Source organism: Carassius auratus, chromosome 49 (assembly GCF_003368295.1).
Source record: "Carassius auratus strain Wakin chromosome 49, ASM336829v1, whole genome shotgun sequence".
In the NCBI taxonomy this organism is placed as follows: Eukaryota; Metazoa; Chordata; class Actinopteri; order Cypriniformes; family Cyprinidae; genus Carassius; species Carassius auratus.
Window position 1 is genome coordinate 530385 of NC_039291.1, and position 24437 is coordinate 554821.

Below are 24437 nucleotides of genomic sequence, written 5' to 3' on the forward strand. Positions count from 1 at the left end.
TACTAATTTGAATTTAAATCTCATGGTTTTGCAGATTTTCATATTATTTTGTTATATTATATAGTCGCCATAAAATCAAATCGTCAACACATTTCCAGTATGTCATATTCCTGCTACTCAGTTCACTAAAAAAACTACGGTTCTCCGTTGATATTCCGGTTCAAATCAAGTCCCGCAGGTTTCGGTTCAATGATTCAGTGAGTCGTTAACTCGAGAGCTCCTCCAAATCAGTCTGATATACGAATCGTTCGGACCAGTTTTGTGAACTGGTTCGATTGGTTCATTACAAAGATTCGACTCAAAGGAACGATTCCGACATCACTGATCTGTGGCTGAGCTTGAGTTCTCTCAATCAAATCCCAGAGACGAGGAGTAGGAAGCTCTGTGGAGACAGACATGTAAGATGGCAGAGCTGCAGATGTTACTAGAGGAAGAAATCCCCGCCGGTAAACGAGCTCTCGTGGAGAGTTACCAGAACCTCACGAGGGTCGCGGACTACTGTGAGAATAATTATGTTCAGGTAAGCACGCGCGAATCTCCAGCACTGCTGTGGGGAGCGGACAGGAAATGTGCTTGTGAAATGGAAAAGCAGGGATGAGCCGCTTCTGGGAGAACATTCTGAGCCCAGAAAGGGCGATCTTTTAGATCGCTTGATCTTAGTTAAGCGCTTTGTTGATGCGATGTGTGATCGTTAGAGGATTTGTGTGGTTTACATTGAGGGTGTGTCTGGATTCTGTTTAACACATATGAAGTTTTGTTGATATCGACCAGAATTGTCTCAAACTTCAGAAAGCAGGACGCGAGAGTTGTTTCTCTTCAGAACGACACATTTCTGTCTGTTTTCTTGTCGATAGACTGCAATTCTTGAACTTGAAGGGAGAAATGAATTGTCATATGTGAACATGAAAGATAATAGAGTTGAGCGAAAGTCATGTTTTGGTAAACCACTCACTCTTTATTTTATCTGCTTCCTCAAAGTGCTGTTCGTGAACTGAACGTTTTTTCCCCACCAGAAAAAGAGAGAAAAAAAATTAAACATATGTTCAAAAACCGTGTTTACACATTTTTATAGTCTTGGAGTAAAAAAATCAAAATCAAAAGTACATCAAACTGTTAAGCCTTTTATACTGATAGTCATTAATTTGATAAAATATATATATATAAAAAATGTATGCTAATATAAAAATATTATTTTCATATTTAGGCTTTAAGTTTGTTTTATATAATTTTATTTATATAATAAAAAAGGTTTGTAATTATATACGTTTGAATATGTATATAAATTATTAACTAAATTCAATTTTATTTTGTTTGTAATTCATTATTTTATTAAACTAAAATAATATTTTTTTATTCAAAAGACTATGCCTTTATTAAAAAAAAGTAAGTAAAAATAAGTATGTATAAAAATACTTATGCATTATATGCATTTATGATCTTGTTTATTATCTTATTATTTGTTTGAATATAGACTATTTATCAGTATGCAATATATATCTGGATTTTTTTTTCTATGCACAGATTTGCAATGACAGAACGAACTGCTAGAAATGATTAACCGTTTAATGATCTCGTATGTCAGGAGTGTGCAGTGCACTCTGGATTTACAGCCTTTGAAGAACATTTGAAGAGAAAGTGAAATACTCTGTGTGTTTGCAGTGTTGTATTTAACCCCTATAGTCTCTCTAACCTATATCAAACACAAAACACCTAAGATTGAGCCACGCATCAGATCTACTGCACTGAAACACACTTTCATAATTCTTGATTATGTTCTAATTCCTTCAGAAAAAGTTGCTTGACCGGTAGCGCAGCATTTGTTGGTAAAGCGGGCCCGTCAGGTTTGATGTAAAATGGCAACTCTTTCCTCCGTGTGACCGAGCACGCATCGAGTCGCAGCGATACTACAGCTGTGACAGCACAAGAAGGTGACTCAGATGGGAAACCGATCACTACGTCTTGTGTTCAAGTCCCGGCTTGACAGTACGGCCTGCAGGCTTTTTTCCACCCCGTCTATTCTCTCTCTCCATCATGCCTGAGCGCAGGATGAAGGCACTTCCTGTGAACGACTGTGATGATGCAGCAGCAGATGGTGGGAGTGGGTCTGTGTAAGCAGGACAGCCACTGCCCCACTTTCTCATGTTCTCTGTGTGTGTGTGTGTTTGAGAGAGAGCGAGGCATGTGAAGCATGTAAGGACTCACACTGCTGTCTCTAGCCTTCTGCATGTGGAAATGTTGATCTTTCTCGTTCTGGATTTAATTACAGATGACATCCAGAGACTTCGTTTTACCCAGAACTTAAAGAATGTGTCAGAAGAAGAGTTGATTTACTCACTGGCGTGCTGTTCCAAACCCTAATGACTTTCTTTGTGGAACATGAAAGGAGAAGTTTGGCAGAATGGGATTTTGTGTTTTTATACAATGATAGCAGACCATGGCTAATGGTCGTCCAACTGCAAAAAACACTATTTGCTTGTCAAAAAGACAAAAACGTAGCATAAAAGTATTCGGTGGTGGACGAAGTGGTCCAATCAAATCAAGTGATTTAGTACACGTTCAGAAACCCTTATATCACTCCAGTAAAACTACAAGTACTTCTTGTTTAAAATGATAATGATTATAAATGGAATTGTGCGGCTGTCCCAAAGCTGTTGTTTGGAAATGAGCAGCTTGGACGAACTGCTAAACTTCTCCCTTTGTGTCCCACGGAAGAAACAAAGTCATCAGTGTTTGGATTTGAAATGGCATGAGAGTGAGCAAATGATGAAAGCACTTTAATTGATTTCATTTCTGGAACTTTTCCTTCGAGACACTTACATTTAAGGTTTAAGGAAATGCAAGTTGCATCGCTTTATCCAAGCCTTCAAGTTAAAGCTTTTAATGTCTGTGTTTAAAATACCCCAGAGCCCAATTTTCATGTTTGTCCAGCAACTGTTCCTGTTTTGGAATGCAAGACAGCATTCTACTGAAATCTCCGTGGACAGGTTGCGTTCTGACAAGCATGCATTAATGAACACAAACCACCTGGCTTAGCAACACCATTGGCATGAGCACAAATGTGAAATGGATACAAATGTATAGTGAGGAAAGTGCTCTGATACTAAACGTGTTGATGTTTCTAGCTGGTCTTCTGGTGAGTTTTTAGGTGCCCTGCTTCTTTAGCATGGCTTTCTCAATGGCTCTTGTTAGTCTCTGATCGTTCTTCCCTGCGTGACTCGAGCACTGACTTCAACTAACCAAGTGCACCGCAGACTAGGACTTTCCATATAATAGGACAAGTGTGAAGATCGCTGCCCACCGTTCCAGCGTGGCTTCTCTGTGGAGGATGCTGGTATTGTGTTCAGATTCAGAACAATGAGTCTGATTTTATTGTGATATGAAAGACCTACACCAGAATTTCAGAAAAGACAGTTATGATTAAGAGACTCTTAAAACGTAGCATTTGATAGTGTATGTAATCTACAATGTATTGATATTTTGGAAATGCGTTATTGGTTCTTGTGTGTGCAGAAGTCACCACTGTGATGCTGGGGTGTTTTGTGTATTGCTGTGCAGTAGGTTCTTACTGTATGTGCATGCTGGTGATGAAATTTGTGTCATGCACTGTATGCAAAGTAACTTATACTTTGGGCTTCGAATATCTGTAATGTAACGATTCACTCAACTCACTATGCATGCAATTCAAAATACAAATACAAATTATGAATGAAAAGGGGTCTTTTTATTATTTCCTAGACAAAATGCTGCACATTTCTTTGTGAAATGTAAATGTCAAGTAGAAAAAAAAGAAAGAAATCTTTTCATATAAACAAAGAGCACATGCAAAGACTTTCCATTTAAAACATCAACAAACATCCTGCATACATCCAGCATGAACTTTTTTTTTTTTTTTTCATTTATTTAAATTAGATTGTATAATTTCAAATTTAGCTGTACAAAACATATCTGCATGAAAAGCAGATTCACGCTCTCCCAGTAGGTGGCGCTTATGCAACAGCAGTAATATATCCTTTCCTTGGCTGCCGCTGTAAAAAAATCAGGGGCTGTGCTTATAAACACCACATGTATATGCATTATACAGAGGCAAGATGGAAAGAAAATACCATCAGTCAGTTCCCTTCAGAGATACATTCATACACATCTCCACTCCCAATTGTATCGCAGTTCGTTTAACTTCTCAACCGACTTGAATCATCACACATTTATACATTTTCAACTGGCTCAGCGTGCATGGTTACATTAAATATTAATAACCCTTGAAATTATTATTATTATTATTATTATTATTATTACAATGAAGCAGCCTTAGCAAATAATATAAAAAAAAGAAAAATAAATAAAAAAAAACATTTTCAACCGCTGAAGCACAACCAATCAGCTTGCAAAACTGTGCTGGTGAGAATATTGAGAGTTCTCACTGATAAGAGTTGTAAAGTACTTTACAGCCAGACTGAGTTCATGTGTATCTAAGCTTTTCTAATCTAGCTGTTTGTCCTGTGACTGTGGCCTTCATAGGTGTGGCCAGTTTCTCTTTGAATGAGTCAGTGAGTCTGAAAAAGGGTGGTTCCATCTAGGATAGATCTATGCTAAATCATGGACACTGTCTTTCTCAGCCTGGCTTTACTTTTGCTGAGCTTAGATGCCTATTTTTATTACCTTTCTCATTCGGTACTTGATTATCAAGCCAGATCAGCAAAAACTTTGACTGTTCTTTACTGATTTATGTTGCGCGAACATTAAATACACTAAACTTGTTTTGAGAAACATCAATAAAAGAATGACAGTTCATTGAGTGTGTTGTTTCCGTAACAACGTACTCGTGAACCGTGCTTCTCTGAAAGATCCGCATGACATTCGCAGCTTCTGTTGAATCGCGGTAATTATGATGTTTTTTGTCTTTTGTCAGCTCTGGTCTAATGTAATGATATTTAAGCATTTCAATGTGGCATTAGCATTCAGCTACTTTTTATAGTCAGTGTATGCTTGAATTGTGCATGGTTGTCATTGAGCGTTGACATGGAAATGGACACAATAACCCCCCAGAAGTCTCCGATTAGGGAATCGAGGTCAGACGCTAGGGCAGTTATCCTGGGAGAGACGAGACTTTACTGCGTCCAGCTCAGCTCCAGCTAACATATGTCCTGGAAAGTGGCGTTAGCATTGCTCGTGCCAGTACCTAGATTACGCCACAAGACCACAATCCTTCTCTCGCTGGCATCCTCTAGCAAAGCCACATCAGTAAATCCTCCAGATACTCATTATTTTTTCCTGGTGGAGATCCTCAGCTGGCCCTTCACCCAGGAACTGTTGCGAAGCAGTATGCGCTTGGGTGGGAAGCGCTCTTGAATGCCCCTTCCTGTGATCAGACACGGTGATTACTACTCAGTGCCTCTAACAGATTAAAGAGCCATTAGTGTCCTGTCATTACAATCCCGCTTCTTTGGCCTTGACTTCCATCTGTTCTTTAACATGGAAGGATTGACACAAAGGACACACTTTGAACATATGAAATTGTGTCTACTCATCCGAATTTAATCCCAATTATATATGACTTTCTTTCACTCTAGACTGCAAAAAAGGACGGAGTGCAGATAAAAGAAACAGATGGCTCCATCTTGAGACAGGGACTTTAAAATAACGCTTAATATATCAAGGCTGAGTGCTGAACTCCTGACAGGTGTGAGTAAGAAACAAAAATAGTAATATTTTAAATTCTAAAGCACCAATTCATGCACTGGAGCTTTATGGATTGCTGATTACTAATCAGTGTTAATTTTAGCTAAATTTAAGATCGTTAAAAGTTGTTTTCGTTGCTAAAATATAAATATGAGAAGAAAAACTTAACTGTACAAAACAAAACAAAAAAAGATAAATATTGCTTTGTCGTCTAACTGGAATAATTTTTTGGTTACTAAAATGACTGAACTGGAATAAAAATCAACTAAAGCTACCGTATTTTTCGGACTATAAGTCTCACATAAGTATAAGTCGCATCAGTCCAAAAATACGTCATGATGAGGAAAATAACATATATAAGTCGCAATGGACTATAAGTCGCATTTATTTAGAACCAAGAGAAAACATTACCATCTACAGCCGCAAGAGAGCGCTCTGTTTTCAGTGGTAGACTACAGGAGCGCCCTCTCGTGGCTGTAGACGGTAATGTTTACTATTGGTTCATTTCTCTCGGTTTATGTCAAATTAATTGATAAATAAGTCGCACCTGACTATAAGTCGCAGGACCAGCCAAACTATGAAAAATAGTGCGACTTATAGTCCGGAAAATACGGAAAATAGAAAAAGTACAATAAAATTACTAAAACGTAAACAAAAATTCAAAATATCAATAAATACTATTATATAATAGAAATACTACTAAAACCTGATAATGATGGTTGTATGTGTTTTTAATAGACTCTGAGATGTATTATTTTTTCTAATAAAAAAGTAAATAAAAAAATAATGAATAAAATTTTTGGGCTGTGTTATTTAAAGTAATTAGACTGGTTTCAGCGTTTATTAGAGGATGGTTATGTAAGGCATGTTATTCGTTCAAAAATATACAGACATTATGGATTGTCAAAATATGTTCTTAAAAGCTCAAGACAAGAATTCCATGACAAGGTGTATTACACTACAGTAAGAAACATTTTATGTTACTGTTAACTTATATGATAATGTCGATTGTTAATTCATGTTTGTTCACAATGTTATAAATAATGTTCATTTACGCAGCTTGAAATATAAGTTGTTGAACAACTGTAAAATGACAATTGGATGGGTTTAGTGTATTGGTGATGCTAGAATGCCTCTAAAGCAGCAAACACAGACTCCTGCGTGTCATATCCCTTTACCTCTTCCTGTCAGAAGAGCAAAGCAGAGGGGGCGGCAGTGTTATTAAGGGACATTCCTAGCATTTTTTCACCTGATATTCAGAGTACATTTCCCTCAGGTTATTTATTAGAGTGGAGTGAGCTTGACTGTCATCACTACAGGAATGTGCATTTAAAAAAATACTGTATTTGAATATTTGGGCTCATAAAATATGAATGTTTAAAGTAATAATTTTGTAAGATCATTCTGAACAAATCCAAGCTTTGCAAGGTGGACTGGTGGACAAATTTAGTGGACTGATTTTTAGTTTACATGCTCAGGATTTATCATGGATTCCCTGCAATTATTGTGCCAGCATAGCAACACACAGTACAATTTCAATAGCGTTTTTATTTTTCAAATAATAATTACAGATCAAATATTCACCTAATTGTACACCCAAAACACTTAGAGTCTTCCGTCCAAGAAAGTACTGCCTGAGACTTGATTATGTCCAACAAAAGTGTCAAATAGAGCTACTGTTCCTTCCTGTGGTCTCCTTCATCCCTCCATGTCTGCAGGGTGGAGCATCCCTCCTGATACTCGGGAGGAAACATGGGCTTTTCCTTCCTGCTCACTTACCAGGAACAGCCTATCTACCCTATGCCTCATTTCATAGAAATTGTAGAGACGAATGTTACAAATATTTGGGGTTAAGCTTAAAGGGATAGTTGACTTCCATTTTTCTCACATGGTTGAAGTCAGTTGGAGACCACCAACATTCTTCAAAATATCTTCTTAAAATATCTCTTTTATGTTCCACAGAAGATTGAAATAGAGATTTAGAACAACTTTAGGGTAAGTAAGGCGTGGAGGCACGTTTCGCTGTATAAGCATACATTTTGTATCGTATATAGGCATTTCGTCCACACGGATCCAGCGTTTTGGGAGAGTGTTAACTAACATTAAAACAGATTAGTTAATGTAGTATTCCATGTTCGTTTGTATACCTCACACCAAATCTATTTGTGTAGTTCATAGGCGGAGCGTGTGTAAGGCTGAGTGGACTTAATTGGACAAAAATGCCCCTGCACAAACAAATATAATCTATTATGTCTGTTGCTATCAAAGTGAATACGAGTAGATAGTGTTGTAAATTAAGATCTTCTCATGTTGCACCATATTTAATTTTAGGCGTTTCTACAGTGTTGCGTATTTAACCAATCACACACAATTTTGTTGAGTTTAATAATGCACAGACAAAACAGAAGCGTTCAGATTATTTCTTACTGAAACTCATCAGTTTTGTCGAATGTGTGCGCGTTCGCTGACTGAATTCCATACTTTGGCGAATTCCCACGTCATGAACAACAAAGTGCAGATGTATATACAAAGAGATTTAACAGTTTATACAGCTTCAGTTTTTATAACGATAGTTTTGTTTTTCTGAGTGCTTAAACTCGCGATAGATCAATGTTAGTGATAATGTCACTCTCTATATATAATTTATTCACTGTTTGAATAATCGTGGAAAGGAAACATTATATAAGTATACATTTCTGATGTTACTATTAAATTGTAATCTTAATTGTTATACAAATTCAGTCCCATTTAAAAAAAATATATATATATATATTTACCCTACATGACACTTGTGTCTGGTTCTTGCTTAAAAAGATGCTTTTAGCCTTACCCTAGATTTGGTTCACCTTCCGCCGATGGTATCGTCCAAGTCTTCTTGTCCATTTTAGTGCACCTCTGTGGCAGAATTACAGCGCCACATGCCGGTCTGTTATGTATACTACATTGTTTTGTGGTTTCGTGTGGATGCAGATATTTCTTGAGACAAGGAAAAAAAAATAATTGGATCGGGAAAGCTCTGTCATCATGTGGACGTAGCCTAAATGATGACACCGTTTCCATTTTTGAGTGAACTATCCTTTTAAGATGACCTGCAATCGTCACTTATAGTGGTGATGTTAGTCTAGTCTTGTGTTGGTCAAATCAATCCCTTATCTTTGCTCTTCTCTCGTCAATAGACATCACACTGACTTGAAGGATGTTGGCTTGGAATTTCGGGAATTTGTTGGTGGGAAGTTGCCATTTTAAAAAGGTCATTTTAAAGGTGGTAATCTATTGTTCAACAAGGGAGTGTGGTGTTTCTCCCCTCCACCTTTCGCCTTTTCTTATCTCTGAGTGTTTGTGTCTATGACCTTAAAAGAGATAAAAAGTGATTGATACTCTTGTCCTCTGGGAACTTGTCTTTTGTGGGGGATTTCTGAAGACACCAATCAAACATTGTTCCTCATTGTTCCAGTTTTTCTAAAGATTTTCTGGTTATCCTTGATGGGTCAGTGTTAGAATGGTGCTTTATGGGTCCAACAAAAAGGGCAGGAAGTTATTTAAGTTTTTGTAAGAGCAAATATGGTAAGAAATTGAACAGTTGGACCAGAACTAATGACTCCCATTACTGACAAGGCTATTTCTGCTATGCCAAAACACATTTGCCTTGTCAGCTCTCACAGTCTGGTTTCTTGAAGAATTGGGTCCACAGGTCAATGACAAATAAAGAAAAGAGGAATTATTAAAAAAATCTAGTTTAATGTTCTTAAAAGTATATGTTATGTTGGTTTCAAAACATTATCATCTGGTTTTGAAAAATGGTTATATAATTTTAAAGAAAATATTAAATTGGATATCTCTAAAATGGTGTTATGAAACCATTATATACATTATATTGCCGCTTGAAATTTTGGGGTCAGGAAGATATTTAAGTATAATACTGAAATAGTACATTACTGTTTTTACTGTTCTTAATCAGATGAATCAGACTTCTTACAAAAACATTAAGTCTTACAAACTAAAAAAAACACACACGCACACAAAAAAGAGACTTGTTTACACTGACTAACAATCATGAGGTTCTTCTGGGGTTTATTTATTGCAATTTTATCATCTTGACTTCAGGCTTGCAAACATGAAGTTAATATGTCTGAATTACATGTTTAATGTATTTTTGACTAAATCAAAATTGCACAGACACTGTTATGGTGCTGACTTTTGCATGGCCAAGCACCACTGTGATTTTTTTTGGGGAAAAAATACAATAAAATCCTTTTATCCTTCTTACACATGTAAATTTTTGTAAGCTGGATGTGGACTGAGATTTACAGATGCCTCATAGGGAAAATTCAATCAACAGAACCGCCATAAAACAGAATTGCAACAGATTCTAGTACTGTTCATCCAGTCTGGAAATGGAACAAATGTTTTGTTTAAAATTACAACCTCGCTTTATGGCACTTTCAGTCCTTTTTAAGTCGTCTTTGGAGATTGTTGGATCCTGTTTGGACATTTTATTCAGCACCATTGAAACAAAGTCTGTATCTTCTGACATTTGGGCAGGATTTCAAATGTTCTGCTTCTATTGGGTTTCAGCTGAGCACCCTGAACTACTGTACAGCCACAATGGACACACAACCTTTATGTGTGAACTCCGCTCTGGGATGTGTATCTCTACTGTAACAATGTCCTTTTCTCTTGCCAGACACTTGCTAAAAATAGCATGACTTTTGATCCAAGAACAGCTCTGCTCCATGTTTCAGTGGAACATCTGTAAAACAATATTATTGCATACCTTCACCACATCATTTGCAATGGGGAATGAGAACTGTAGAGCTGTGGTCCCCATGTGCAAAATCTACAAATGTCTTGTTGTGCATGCATTTTCTTGTATTTAATATAGACGTTATTTAATAGACAACTAATGCTGCTGTTTTATTAAAATATTTGATTAAAAAGTATCATCATAAAAAGTACAAACCAAATCGCATTCTCAAAATGCAGACCGTGGCTTCCTCCTCACTGCAGGTGCTTCAGGTTTTGATGTCTTTCTGTCATGCAAGACCTTCTTTAGGTAGTTTACCTCAGTGATATCTCGGTGAACCACAGAGGTAGGCTAAATGGAGAACCGACAAAATACCACAAAAAAAAAAAAAAAAATTGTTTCTGTGCGGTTGCGGTCAATGCAGTTTTTTTTCTTCATTCTGTTTTTTTTTTCAGAAGGATTTTGCCGTTCATAATTCTTTTAAGATAAGTGTCCACAATGTCAGTGAAAACGAAGGAATTTTTTTCCCTGTAGTTTATTTTTGTTGAATAATCCTATAATTATAGACTGTATAAAAACATGGACTGTCCATGATGTCACCCATTGGTTTCCGAAGAGCGTTTTTGAAGCCAAAGTAAAAAAAATATTGTCACCATCTTGGCAACGTGTCACTGTGCGCCACTCCTGGATAATCGAAAATGGGCAAAAAGGCGGGAGCTGGTTACTGAAACCACACCCACCTAGCTCGACGGTGGTGTCATTCAAATTTCTGAGCTCTTCATTATGCAGAACTTTAAGGCTTAATATAATTGAAACAGATGAGTTTCCCTTACAGTTGTCATGAAGGGCAAAATTTGCTATATAGACCAAAATATTCAGGCTGAAATTATTATTATTATTTATTATTTTAACATGGGGAGTCTATGGGATTGATTCCCTTTTGGAGTCAGCATCCAGCGGCCAGTCGATGAATTGCAGTTTTAATCACTTCCGTGTTGGTTACAAGAGAGGGAGCGGAAAGTGGCCGCTTGCCGAAAACCCATATAAAGAACCAAAATACTAGAATTATTTTATTTTTATTTTTTTCACGCTTTTGACCGACATAATACTAAATATGTCGAATTATACTATAGAAAAACATAAAATATTTATTGATTTTATATTACAGATGATTTGTATTTTTACCATTATTATTATTAGAACCGATAGTTGTTATTGTTTATTTTATTTACTTTGATTTGAAATGGGTGATATTATGCTTGATTTGATTTTAAGATTTAGTCAACGGCCCTCACTGTCAACAACAATATTCCAATGTCCATACATTTTTCAGTTGTTTGTGATTTTACTGGAAACATTTAAAAGGGTTTAAATAAGACTTTTTTTTAAATCCATTTTTACCCAATAAAACATTTTAGAACTTTGGTAAAACTAGATTTAAAAAAAAAAAAAAAAATGTATTGGTTTTGTCTTATTTTAATCATTTTAAGTTATCTTTAGGGCCCTTTGAATGTTTGCTGAGGCCCCCGGTGGGCCCCGACCACCCCCTGGTTGTAAATATATTTGTAAACTTTCCACATTTTTATGTCCATGCAATTCAAATAAATTCAAATATGTACCAACATAGCCCTGAAAATAATGCATATTTTGCAGTATTTTGTTTGTTCACTACCTAAGTCACAAATTTTGTTAAATCCAGTGACTTGACCATTGCTCTGCTGACTGTAGCAACTTGGCTCCCTGTAAATATGACTTTGCCTTTTGATCCTGTCTGAATTAAAACTTGCATAATTTGTCTCTTGAAAGTTACATTGTAAATTAAGGTGTTTTTCTGACCTTGACCTGCAGGCACAGGATAAGAGGAAAGCATTGGAGGAGACCAAAGCCTACACCACCCAGTCCCTGGCAAGTGTGGCCTATCAGATCAATGCCTTAGCCAACAATGTCCTGCAGCTGTTGGATATCCAGGCCTCGCAGCTGCGCAGGATGGAGTCCTCCATTAACAACATATCTCAGGTCAGATACAGTCGTTTTTAATATCTCTCTCTCTCTCCATCTCATTTCCCTTGCTTTGTCCTCGCCTGTCTAGAGATTTCATTAGTTGGTTCTTTTCTTCGAGGACTGTCTCCATGTGAATGAATGTCTTGTCTCTCCTAGTGACTGACTAGTTAATATTTGTCTTGTTTTCGGGTCGCCTCTTCTGTCCCCCGTTCTTCTTTGCAGATGCGTCTTCTGTAGTCAATTTGGTCATCATGGAGACGTAAAACTCTGCCATGGAGTACTTGTGCAAACCGTATTCCACTTCCATATGGTGCTGTTAGTTGCTGTCTGCAACCCATGCCTGTAAGGCAGCTGTGCTGATATTTCGGACAACACTAGGTGACTCAGGATACATTTAAATGGCAACAGTGTACTTAATAAAGAAAAAATAAAGTTTTGCATGCAGATGACAAGATTATTAAATTGACCCCATTCACGTGGATCTGTGAAAATGACTTAAAATCACTCATGCATGCCAGGCCAGTAGTCGGAGATGTCACCTTAGTAAAGAAACGCTATGCATCTGTACACACAACTATAGACCAGTGGTTCTCAATTCTAGTTCTCGCATACCAAAGCTCTGCACATTTTGTATGCATCTTTTGGCACTTCAGATGGTTGCTCTATTCAACCGTAAGTGGCCTGGGAAGTGTACATCTACATCACAGGATATTGCACCATTGATTCCAGTTCGAGGGAAGCATACATGTTCCATTCAAAGGCCATTAAAGTGTGTGAGACATGAATTAGTGCGCAAGTGACCAAAGGTGCGATGACATCTATTGTATCCATTGGATTTCTTCTTCTGCTTCTGCTGCTTCTGCTGTTGAGTCTATGGCAGCCCATAAAACTACTTGCGGGAAAGTTATGAAATTTGGCACACTGATAAGGTACATTCTCAACATTAACCACAGCAAATTTGGTGTGTCTAACTTAGACTCTCTAGCGCCACCACTTGTGTAAAGTTTCACTCGTGTTTATGCTAAACTTTGAAACGTAAAGTCGAGAAGGAAAATATTTTTTCCCTCCGATTCCTTGACTCATGCAGACTCAAATGGCCACCAAAATTTACATTTCTACAGTTTAAGATAAACATTTTTTCTTTTCACATCGGAGCTTTAATCGACAGATGTTGATGGGATTAATCGGCGTACTATGGAGCGTATTTGCAGGCCTCGTCTCCATTCATATGCGTGTCTGGGAATGACAGTGGGCTTATGTATGGCTCTAAGACAGGCTTATTAAGATGGCCAACAGAAGCCTGTTCTCTCTTCACACAGCCTTCACTTACAGTGTCAATCATGATTCTCTCCAAAGATGGAGATGAGAATAATAGGATGGTTATGTTAAAAAACAGTGTGCTGTCAGTGAGCTTGTTTACTGTCATAGCATGTTGTACTAAAGGTGGGGGGAAAAGTTATTCAGTGATGCATCAGGATTCTGAATCATTTCACAGAAAACAGTGGTGGAGTGGCATGCCTTGCTTGCTCCAAATTACACACACAGACATCAATCATCTAAACACACCTGAACCAGCTAATAAAGGTCCTCAAGATCACTAGAAATGTCCCGGTAGGTGTGTCCGAGCTAAACTCTAAACAGGATTGGATACCCTGTCATAGTTTAAGAGACCTGATTACAGTTAGAAATTGGCAAAATTATTCTTTCTGTAATAAATATCTTAACTCCACAAATTAGTAGTAGTTTCAAAAACAAACCATAATCCTGTAGCCTCAGTGCTTATTGCTGCAGATCAGTCAAGACCGCCCTATTCCATTGGAAGGTGACTAATGGCTGTAAAGTGGCTCTAATCTCTCGGCAGAGGCGCACCCAGAGCTTTGCTGACAGAGGATGTTCCTGTCTTTACAGCATTTCTCACCGTTTCCTCTTCCTCTGGCTGCCTATTAGACAGACCGCACTGCCAGCATGTTGCCAAATTAGATTAGAACATCAGAGCAGCAGACTAATGGGCCAGAAAGCCGGCCCTGGGATTCACCCTTTTTATCAGCGCTCCACACTGAATGTTTTGAGTTGTGTTATATGTCACGTTGGAACCGGCCCTGACCCTGAGCGTGGGAGGCTGAAGTGCTGCTACCTAGAACAGCACATGAAGTGGCTGCTAAGAGACTGTGAACAGTCAGCGCTTTGTCTGGCCAGCTGAAGACTTGGCAGTATACAAGGAGTCTCGTTTTGCTGAGTAAATCCATGTCTGTCTGTTGCATCTCAGAGAAGCTACAGAGGTAACTAATTAAAGGCAACTCTAAATGGATTTCTGAAGCAGCATGCTTGGAAATTGTTCCAAGCACATCCCATCAGTGTCTGTGGTCTCCCATTAACTCAGAATGATAGGTTCCTCTCAGGGCACTTGAAATTGAAATGACATCCAAATTGACCCATCTTTATACATGTTCACTGTTTGCATGATTCATCAGTAACATTTTTCCAAAGGCAAAAGTTATGCCTTCATAATTTTTTTCAACAGAAATGAAGTAACATGCTCTTCTTCTGCACATCTTCTGCACAACTATTGAACAAATGTTTGAAAGCATGTGTTTATCCAAATTTCATTAATAAAAAACAACATTTGACAATTTGATTATTTATTAGTTTAATAACTTATATTTATCATTAATAATTGGTGCAAATTCATAAATTCTGGTTTGACTTTTCTCGATTCTGTACTTATATGATTTAATACAAATATACTATCAAAAATGGTGGTAATGAAAATGCATACAAAAGTAAAAATTTAATTGATGTTTTAAAACCTTTATTCTTTTGATTTCACAAAGGGCTGCGCATCAGAGATTTACTAAATTAAAATAAAAAAATAAAAACAATATATATTCCTTAATGTTTATGTAAATTATTATTATTATTATTATTTTAGAAGTAGGCTACATTATAGTACAATCGTAATTTCTGTCAATTTCTGTCAAGTTAAAAAGCAGACTTTTATTTGGACGGGTTGTATTGAAGAGCTTTAAGTGTCAGTGTATTTGTTTTTGACCGTGGCTTTCTCAAATAAAATGATGAAATGATTAATTGTTCTCTCAGTGAGGCTCTCATTGTTTGTGTTCACTTCCTCAGATAGTGAGACAGCAGGCACTGTTAAATCTGGCACTTTAAGCCACGCTGGAGCATACTTGAGTATGTAGTACATGACGACGCCGCTCATTCACAGAGAGACATGCAAAACAAACAGATTAGCCTATATATTTATATAGCAGTGCTTTTGTCATTGTTTTACAGCATTGTTTTTTATTTATTCATCAATCCATCAAATCGCACATTGTATGTGACATCTGCAGAGTAGCTAGCTACTGTAAATTCTTTGTCATGACTGAATTCTGTGCTTCATTCTGCATCACAGAAATCACAATGCATTAACCTTAAATTATAAATGGGACATAGCTGTATCTGCACGTTATCGATGTTCTGAATAGGTAAACATGTTCAATGGGCATAAATAAACATTTTTATCAAAATGAAAATGAAAATCTAGCATAAATATGGCTACAATCTGATATTATGTATGTATATGTGTGTGTGTGTGTCTATATATATATATATAGTAGCCTAAGAACAAAATAGCCAACGTATTATGTATTATTATTATTATTTGAGGCACTTTCTTGCAGAATTCCACTGAACATATCAGACAACGATGGTGCATGCCCCTCATCTGGTGCAGAGACGAGTCTTTTTTTCTGTGCTCTGATCTGTCTCCTGCACTTGGCGCTTCTCTCTCTGTCGGTGGCCGAAATTTCGGTGCATCCCTAGTTTAACTAGATCCACACTGGAGAGCTGCTTTATAACAGAAAATCAAGTTGTAATTCTAACTGAAAGTGACACTGACTGCTGCTTGATTTCAGGCTATCTCTTGTACTAAAGTACTACATAAACGTGACGTGACTGGACTCTATTGGAGTAATGAAATACAGAGCTCGTGCAAACATCCACATCTTTTTAATCAGATGCGTTTTAAACTGCTCCCTTCTCACCGCTGTCAGTTTTTTTATTTGCTTATTTTGTTATTGGGAGAAAAATGTGCAAATATTAACATTCATCGAAATCCAGATCAGCACCCTCGGAATCTGCTGCGTTTGCTCTGAAGGCTGTGTTTGTCGTCTTCTCCTGAATTTCATTGGGAGAGCTGAATTAGTCAAGCGCTACAGCGCCACACTGGTCAAACCGCGATATTGCAGGCTCTTACATTAGGTCATATGACATTAAACGGCTACTCGACAAAAAAAAAAATATTTGTTGACAGTTTTCTATTGTCGATAATGTCAACTAAACGTTTCAGCCCTAATTTAGTCTTTGTCTGTCTCTCTGTCTTCATCTCTCCTGACTGTCTCTCATTTGGCGTGTGATGAGATGAGTTTCATACAAACAGGAAATGGAGCTCTGGATTTGTAGTGAAGACCTGCCTCCCCTGTGCTTCTTGATGATCAATTATGGCCAAAATGTGTCATTTTGGAATGGGAGGTTTTGTAGGGGGCCAGTGGTTCCATCATTAGTGTGATTTTATCTCTGGAGGGCATTGATTGGAGGCTGCTAATTAGATAATTTTCAAATATTACTGTTGTGAGGGATTTGACAATCTATGGTTCCACTTAGACTTTTGGTATGTAGCTACTTCTGTCTCTCCGTCTCTTTTATCCTTTTATTCCTCAACATCACTTGTGTTATTTACTTTATTGTGTCTAATCTGGACATGTTAACCTTGTGCACTTGAATTACTTTCACACAGCAGCGACAAGAGATTATATTTGTCTCCGCGGATTACACTAATCTTAGCTGTTCAATGTTGGAAAGCTCAAATCCTTCAGGTTCAGAAAGTCCACATGGAGTCCATTTTCAGTAGACCTGATCGGTTTGGTTTTCCACTGAGTTGTAGTGCATCCTGCATTTGTTGTATGGCTGAAGGCTTGACTTGTACATACATTATGTAGATGTTTCTTTAACTTTGACACACTTTGAGGTTGATTTGAACTTTTTACTTTTGTAATACGCAGCCATCTACTTTTATATACTCCTCTTAGACTTTCTTTAGTCATTTTCTGCAAAATAAAAGCTCAGTTTTGAAAAAAAATGGCTTCTTCATATTACTAACAGCAAGCATTCATCTGGCTTGCTGCAGAGATAGCAGCCCTCAGATGAGCGGTCACCCTGTCTGAGAGAAGCCAAACCCGGATGGAACATAACACAGCCGTAAATCTGTAAAAGGAGCGCCTGTCCTCACCCTTCAGCTGTGAATGTTGTTAGTGAGCTGCAATCCAAACTAACTGAACTGTGTCCTTGCTTTTAATCACCAAGTGTTTCTGTTCAGCGACAAAGAGCCATGCCACATGTTCTGTTGCATGCATGGTTTATTTTCTCCAGTGTTGTATTGGTTAAGTGCTACAAATGATGGTTCAAAAATTATTTAGCATGCTGTGGGTCTCGAATTGTTAAAGTAAGAAGAAGAAGAAGAAAAAATAAAAAAAATAAGCTTGGCAAGCAACCCAAACGTCAGGGTGTGGTCCGTTTCTCATTTCAGAAATAATCATGTGGTTTTGCGCTATTATTAAACTCTGGCATGGAAGTCTCACTGACATAACCACACAAAGCGGTTGTGTATGTGTATATGTGTGTGTGTGTGTGTGTGTGTGTGTGTGTTACTCAGGGTGTGTGCTACATGCCACTGTTACTCAGCCCTCACCTAAAGATATGCGCAACACATCTGTCTGTTTGTGCATAGCTGGCTTTTCCGGAAGCCCCTGGGGTCGCTTCGTTAAACTGCTGAAACGCCTTTTTTTTTCCTGTCAAATGCTGAAGCGAAACTGTGCCTGACCTCTCAATGCATCTCTTGTTTTTTTGCAATTGGAAAATTTGCAAATTTGAAAACTTTACTTATATTTTACATTGAAGCATGTGACTTTTTTTTCACTTAGTAAATAGTATAAATGTTTTGCACATTTTCTAAGAATTCAGAACCCAATTATTTTTCTAGATGTTTAATTGTTTCTGTCAAACAAAAGGAAAATAGGTAATTGTTTCTTCAGTAGAACCTATACTGACAATGTCTGTTTGACAGCGTCTGCTTAAAATGTTCACATGCATATGTGCGTGTGTGTTCTGTGAATAGTACATGCAGTAATAATAGCATGGCTGTGTATATGTCAGATCAGATGTTCTTTTTATTCTGAATGATCAGTTGTTATTATTATTATCAACACACTCTTATTCAGAGGTGCTTTAAATATATTCTGTAATTTACTGAAAACCATTTAAACCTAGCGCAACCGTCTAAAACTATCTTTACATGTATGCGGCTTCTATCTTTTTTTTCTTTCTGAGCATGCTTGTGTCTGTGTGGAGAGACCGCGCACTCATTCAAATGATGAAAAAAAAGAAGAAAAATTTTAAATGCAAAGTTAATAACACACTACTTTCCATACAAATAAATAATTGAAAGTAATTATTGTTGCGTTCAATTATTATTTTTGCAGAAGCTGCTGATTTTAATTACAGATTTGCTTCGCAATCAAACTTATGACATAATTAAGTTTACAATAACTAAACCTAAAAGTACCTTAATCTGTATTTTAAAAAATATGCAGTTACACTAAAAATAGTTTTGTCTTTTATTTGATTTACGTTATCTTTGTCCTGTTGATTGGGAAAGTTGAATTTATTTACTGCTATTTATTTGACACTTGGACTATCTTCCATTGTTTAATGTGTTTATATCAGTATTAACCTTTTTGAGGGAAAACAGTTCTGTAGCATTTTTAATAACAGGTTTTCCAGTGGTTTTCAATACAAGGTATCAAAAATCATCTAAATGCACTGGATATTAGTTTTGACTGCTAAAAACAATGTTATAGGGACAGCCTTACTGGAGATTGTTTCACATCCTTTTGAACTCCGGGTTACACCAAGAGAAGCAAGTTTGGTGATTCATTCTTTTACTGTTAAGTAGTTTTAGATTGTGATCAGTATGTCTTGTCTTCCTCTGTGGGTGGTGAAAGACCCTTGAGCAATTCATTGTTCTAGAAATTGTACATTGAGTTTCTTAAGATGGGAAATAATCTATCAATGACAAATAATACAGTGAATTCCCTTTCACATCACGTGTGTGTGTGTGCGTGGTTTGTGGAAATTAATCTTTGAAAGATTTGAGAACTGATTAAACTAGATTGAGTACATTTTTCTCTCACAGTCACGTTTGATGACAGATTTACCCACTCTAATCTTCCATTAATAAAAGAGAACTTTGGTTGGTTACGCATATTAATCAGTGTCAGTGGTTATTGGCTTGAATATGCTGCAATGTGGACCAGACTTCACCAAAATTACCCGGAATATTTGTACCAGGAACTTTTGTTTCCCCAGGAACTTTTTCTTTCCCCCCAGACCTGTTGCTTTCTGCATTTCCATCGTGGTCTAAAGTACCGGGAAGATTAGGCAAATAGACTGGTGACGTAGGTCTGCGCGCATTTCTCAATACGAAGTACGCAGATTTTGGACGTGCATCCTCAGTAGTTCAGACTTTGTGCATTCTACTCGGGAGTGTGATGTCCGCGACGACGCAAATCTGGTAATTCTGCAAACAGCAGCGTACTTGATAACTTCAGTCAGTTCGACTTGGCTACTGCAAATTTCCTCTCTGTATATTTACAATAAAATACCACTGCCTCCTTTCATTTTCATTTAAAAATAATAACAGCTGCAGAAATGTACTTAGTTCAGGGATATGTGTATATATATATACAGCCATTACTACGAAACAAAATATTATGTCTATTTGCCTTTTTTATTTTCATTTTAACATATAGATAAATTTAATCCAGACCAAAGATTACCTGTTAGATTTAACCAAAACGAATTATATTTTATGTTTAACCACAAAAGAGACATCAGAGGATACATAAGTAATGAGCTCCCGCTGATTGCGTGGAGCTCACCGTCTCCAAGATCGGCAAAACACATTTTTAAATAGGCGCTGTCTTTATAAATAAAGCACAGATTTGAGTTTTAAACAATTCAATTCTTGCCTGAAATACTTTTAAAATTACATATCATGACACAATAACAGTAATATTTTAAAATTTTCCGAATAAATGTTGGTTGAACTCAACCAATGCTCCGCAAGCTCAACCGGTCAGGTTTAGTGTCCAAGTCCCGCCCCCGAAAGTTCTGGAACTTTGGAACTTATTGAATCTCGCGAGCAGGGACTTTCTGAGGGGAATTTTTTTTTACCAGGAACATTTAGTTCCTGGTTCCTGTGGTGGAAATACACCGAGTACCAGGCCAAAGTCCCTAGTTCCTTGGTAACGTTCCTGCGGTGGAAATGCGGCTGAACAGATACAGTCTTGTCAAACTCAGATGACCTACTGTGATTTGTAATTAGTAAGATCCACATGCTGATTAGCAATGTTTGAGAGCCATTCAGGGCTCAATGGATGAGTGTGAATGAGATGGAGTCTACATGTGATCTGTTTTAGCGGCAGGGTTGGCCTTCAACATATGATGTCGAAAAATTCCCAGTTTTAAACCAGACGAGGCGTTTCGCTCAACCCTAAACTTTGTCAGTCAGGAGAAGAGAAAGTTCTCAATACTTGCATCCAAAACAATGGCAAACATCGATTTTTTTCCTGAGGGCATTTGATAAAGCTGCCACACATTGTGCAATATGTAGCAGCTCATTTCAGCACATCTATTTTTCAGCTTACAGGAAGGAGATGAAGTCAGTTTGCGCTGCCCTCCCACTTCCGCCAACACCAGCTGCACAGCTCACTCCAAAAAGAGCTGCTGCTTTTTTTTTTTTTTTTTTTTTATAAATATACCCAAGCTACATAAGACTAGTTTTGTGGTCCAGGGTCTCACACACACATACACACACCTCTATACAGTATATGCATTATGTAACTTAAATTACATTTTAAAGGTACCGTTCACCCCAAAATTAAAATGGTCATTAATTACTTCATTTTGTTCCAAACCTGTAAACTTCAGCACACAAATTAAGATATTTTTAATGAAATCAGAGAGCTTTCTGACCCAGACAGCAACAGAACTGACACATTAAAAGCCCAGAAAGACTAAGGACATTGTTAAATTGTCCATGTGACATCGGTGGGTCGACTGTAATGTTATGAAGCCATGAGAATACTTTTGTGCACAAAGAAAGAAAAAAAATAATATCGTAGCTTTATAACATTACAATAGTTGCATTGCTGCCTATGCAAGGTCAGAAAAGTAAAAAAAAAAAAAAAAAAAATCTTATTTAGTATTGCAAAAATGAATGGTCTAACTGGTTTGGACCAACATGAGGGTGAGTAATTAATGACAGAATTTTCATTTTTGAGTGAACTATCCCTCTATTTGATGGTTATACGTTGTCCCATTATACCTGTCAAAAAAAAAAAAAAAAAAAAAAAACCTTTTTACAGCCAATTCATAAATTGAAGAGGATATTTTTTTTATAGTACATTGTATATCAAAAATTTTCAGTATATGCAAAGTGCACAAGCCTCCTTCTTCCTGATGTTGAATAGAGCTGGAGCTGCTCTGACTCCATGTCTTTGAGAAATGAATGGCATCCTCTGTGTGTTTCTGTGGTGCAGACACTGCTGGCCTTTCATCTCCAACAGGAGGCCTGCTGCATCTGCTCTCAGTCTCTCGTGTGCCAGAGAGAGTACTGTTCCCTCTGACAGCACTACACGGAAAGAGAGACTTCAGATCAGGCTCACAGCAGTAAACATTTTAATTGGTGCTATATGCTATGTTACTGGTATGAAGCCTAATTGAGGGATCAGTAAAACTCAGCCTTTATGGGAAACTGAAACCTCGACTGAGTGCCAGTTAAGCAGAGCTCTTCAGATGTATACAAACCCCGATTCCAAAAAAGTTGTGACACTGTACAAATTGTAAATAAAAAAAAAAACAGAATGCAATGATGTGGAATTTTCAAATTTCAATATTTTATTCAGAATACAACATAGAGGACATATCAAAAGTTTAAACTAAGAAAATGTATCATTTTAAGGGAAAATAAGTTGATTTTAAATTTCATGGCATCAACACATCTAAAAACAAATTGGGACAAGGCCATGATTACCACTGTGTGGCATCCCCACTTCTTTTTATAACAGTCTGCAAATGTCTGGTTACTGAGGAGACAAGTTGCTAAAGTTTAGGAATAGGAATGTTGTCCCATTCTTGTCTAACACAGGCTTCTAGTTGCTCAACTGTCTTAGGTCTTCTTTGTCGCATCTTCCTCTTTATGATGCAAAAGACGTTTTCTATTGGTGAAAGATCTGGACTGTAGGCTGGCCATTTCAGTACCCCGATCCTTCTTCTACGCAGCCATGTTGTAATTGATGCAGTATGTGGTCTGGTATTGTCATGTTGCAAAAAGCAAAGTCTTCCCTGAAAGAGACGACGTCTGGATGGGAGCATATGTTGGATATACCTTTCAGCATTGATAGTGCCTTTCCAGATGTGTAAGCTGCCCATGCCACACACACTCATGCAACCCCATACTATCAGAGATGTAGGCTTCTCAACTAAATGCTGATAACAACTTGGGTTGTCCTTGTCCTCTTTAGTCCGGATGACTTGGCATCCCAGTTTTCCAAAAAGAACTTCAAATTTTGATTTGTCTAACCACAGAACAGTTTTCCACTTTGCCACAGTCCATTTTAAATGAGCCTTGGCCCAGAGAAAATGCCTGCGCTTCTGGATCATGTTTATATATGGCTTCTTTTTTTACCTATAGAGTTTTAGCTAGGGATGCACCGGTTGACCGGCCATAAATCGGAATAAATCGGTTTTTGGTCTTTTTTTCGGCCGATTTTTCCGGAAGTTCGCTCGCGTGCACAGACTACATTGTAATCGTTCGCTATGTCATTTGTGTGGAAGAGTATTTCGAAACCTGTGCGCAGAACACGGGCAGCCGATCAGTACTGGAAATGCAGAGCTTCATGTCTGAGGCACAGATAGCAGGAAGCGATCAGCCGTGGGTGTACTGGTGCACAAATAAGAGTCCCTTTTCTGCGTGCACTAAAGCTGCGCGAGCGTATACTGTACCGGTCCACGCCCTGAACACGAGTAGACCATGAAGAGATGTTCAGATCAACTTTTCACATGTTAGATGGTAAACGAAACGGACTAAACTGTGACAAAACTGAAATGTCTTTTTTAAAAACAATTTTATTAGAACTTATTACAACTAGAAATAAACGTCAGTTCTGCATTAGGATGATTATTATTATTTTTGTTTTACCTTAAAATTACATAGACTTAATTTAATTTAAAAATCATCTGCTGTAGTACACTGAAAAAAAGTGTTTCATTCATCCAATTAAAAACATTTTAGGGTAATGATTCACATCTATATTTTTTTTTTACTTGAGACAATAAGTTATTTATTTTTCACTGGCTCAAGTAAAAAAATATAGATGTGAATCATTGCCCTAATTATTATTTATTTATTTTTTTTATTGGATGAATGAAACACTATGCATCTTTGTTTTATTCGCACCAACATTATTTGATTTTAACATTTAGGAACATGTATTTATATAGCATACTTTTATTTAGTCTCACTGGTAAAGAGCTTTTTTTTTTAATTTAAAACCAAATTTAAAAACTAAAATACTGAATGCTGATCAAGAAACATCTTATTGAATGTATGTTGATTGTGTTGTTTGGACTGTAGAACTATGCAGTTGTTGCCTTTAATTTCACATGGTTACAGTTAATCTTTATATTTAAGGCCAGTTCTCTGTAGTTTCAACCCAATAGAGCATCACAGTCCTGCCCACAGCCCGAGAGAGCTCTGGTGCCGGAAGTAAATTTCCCATTTATTTCTCCCATTGACTTTCAGAAAAATCCTTATCTAAAGAGTTTTAGAGCATGTGTGAGGATAACCAGCTACGGCTGAACTCATAAGCATACACTCAAAAAAATGACTCTTTAAACT

At 37.2% G+C, this 24437-nt stretch overlaps 1 protein-coding gene across 10 annotated transcripts in view; it reads left to right on the plus strand.

The window, feature by feature from the left end:
• The first annotated feature begins 246 nt into the window (after nucleotides 1–246).
• Nucleotides 247–24437, plus strand: part of LOC113065988 (abl interactor 1-like) — a 55232-nt gene continuing 31041 nt past the window's right edge. For 2 of the 10 annotated variants that reach the window (XM_026237529.1, XM_026237527.1), the window contains exons 1-2: nucleotides 253–520; nucleotides 12269–12436. In XM_026237529.1, the coding sequence (XP_026093314.1) occupies nucleotides 404–520; nucleotides 12269–12436 (285 nt within the window). In that variant the 5' untranslated portion in view covers nucleotides 253–403. Of the gene's footprint in view, nucleotides 521–12268; nucleotides 12437–24437 lie in introns of all 10 variants that reach the window. The other 8 variants (XM_026237522.1, XM_026237524.1, XM_026237525.1 and 5 more) reach the window with 8 other exon arrangements.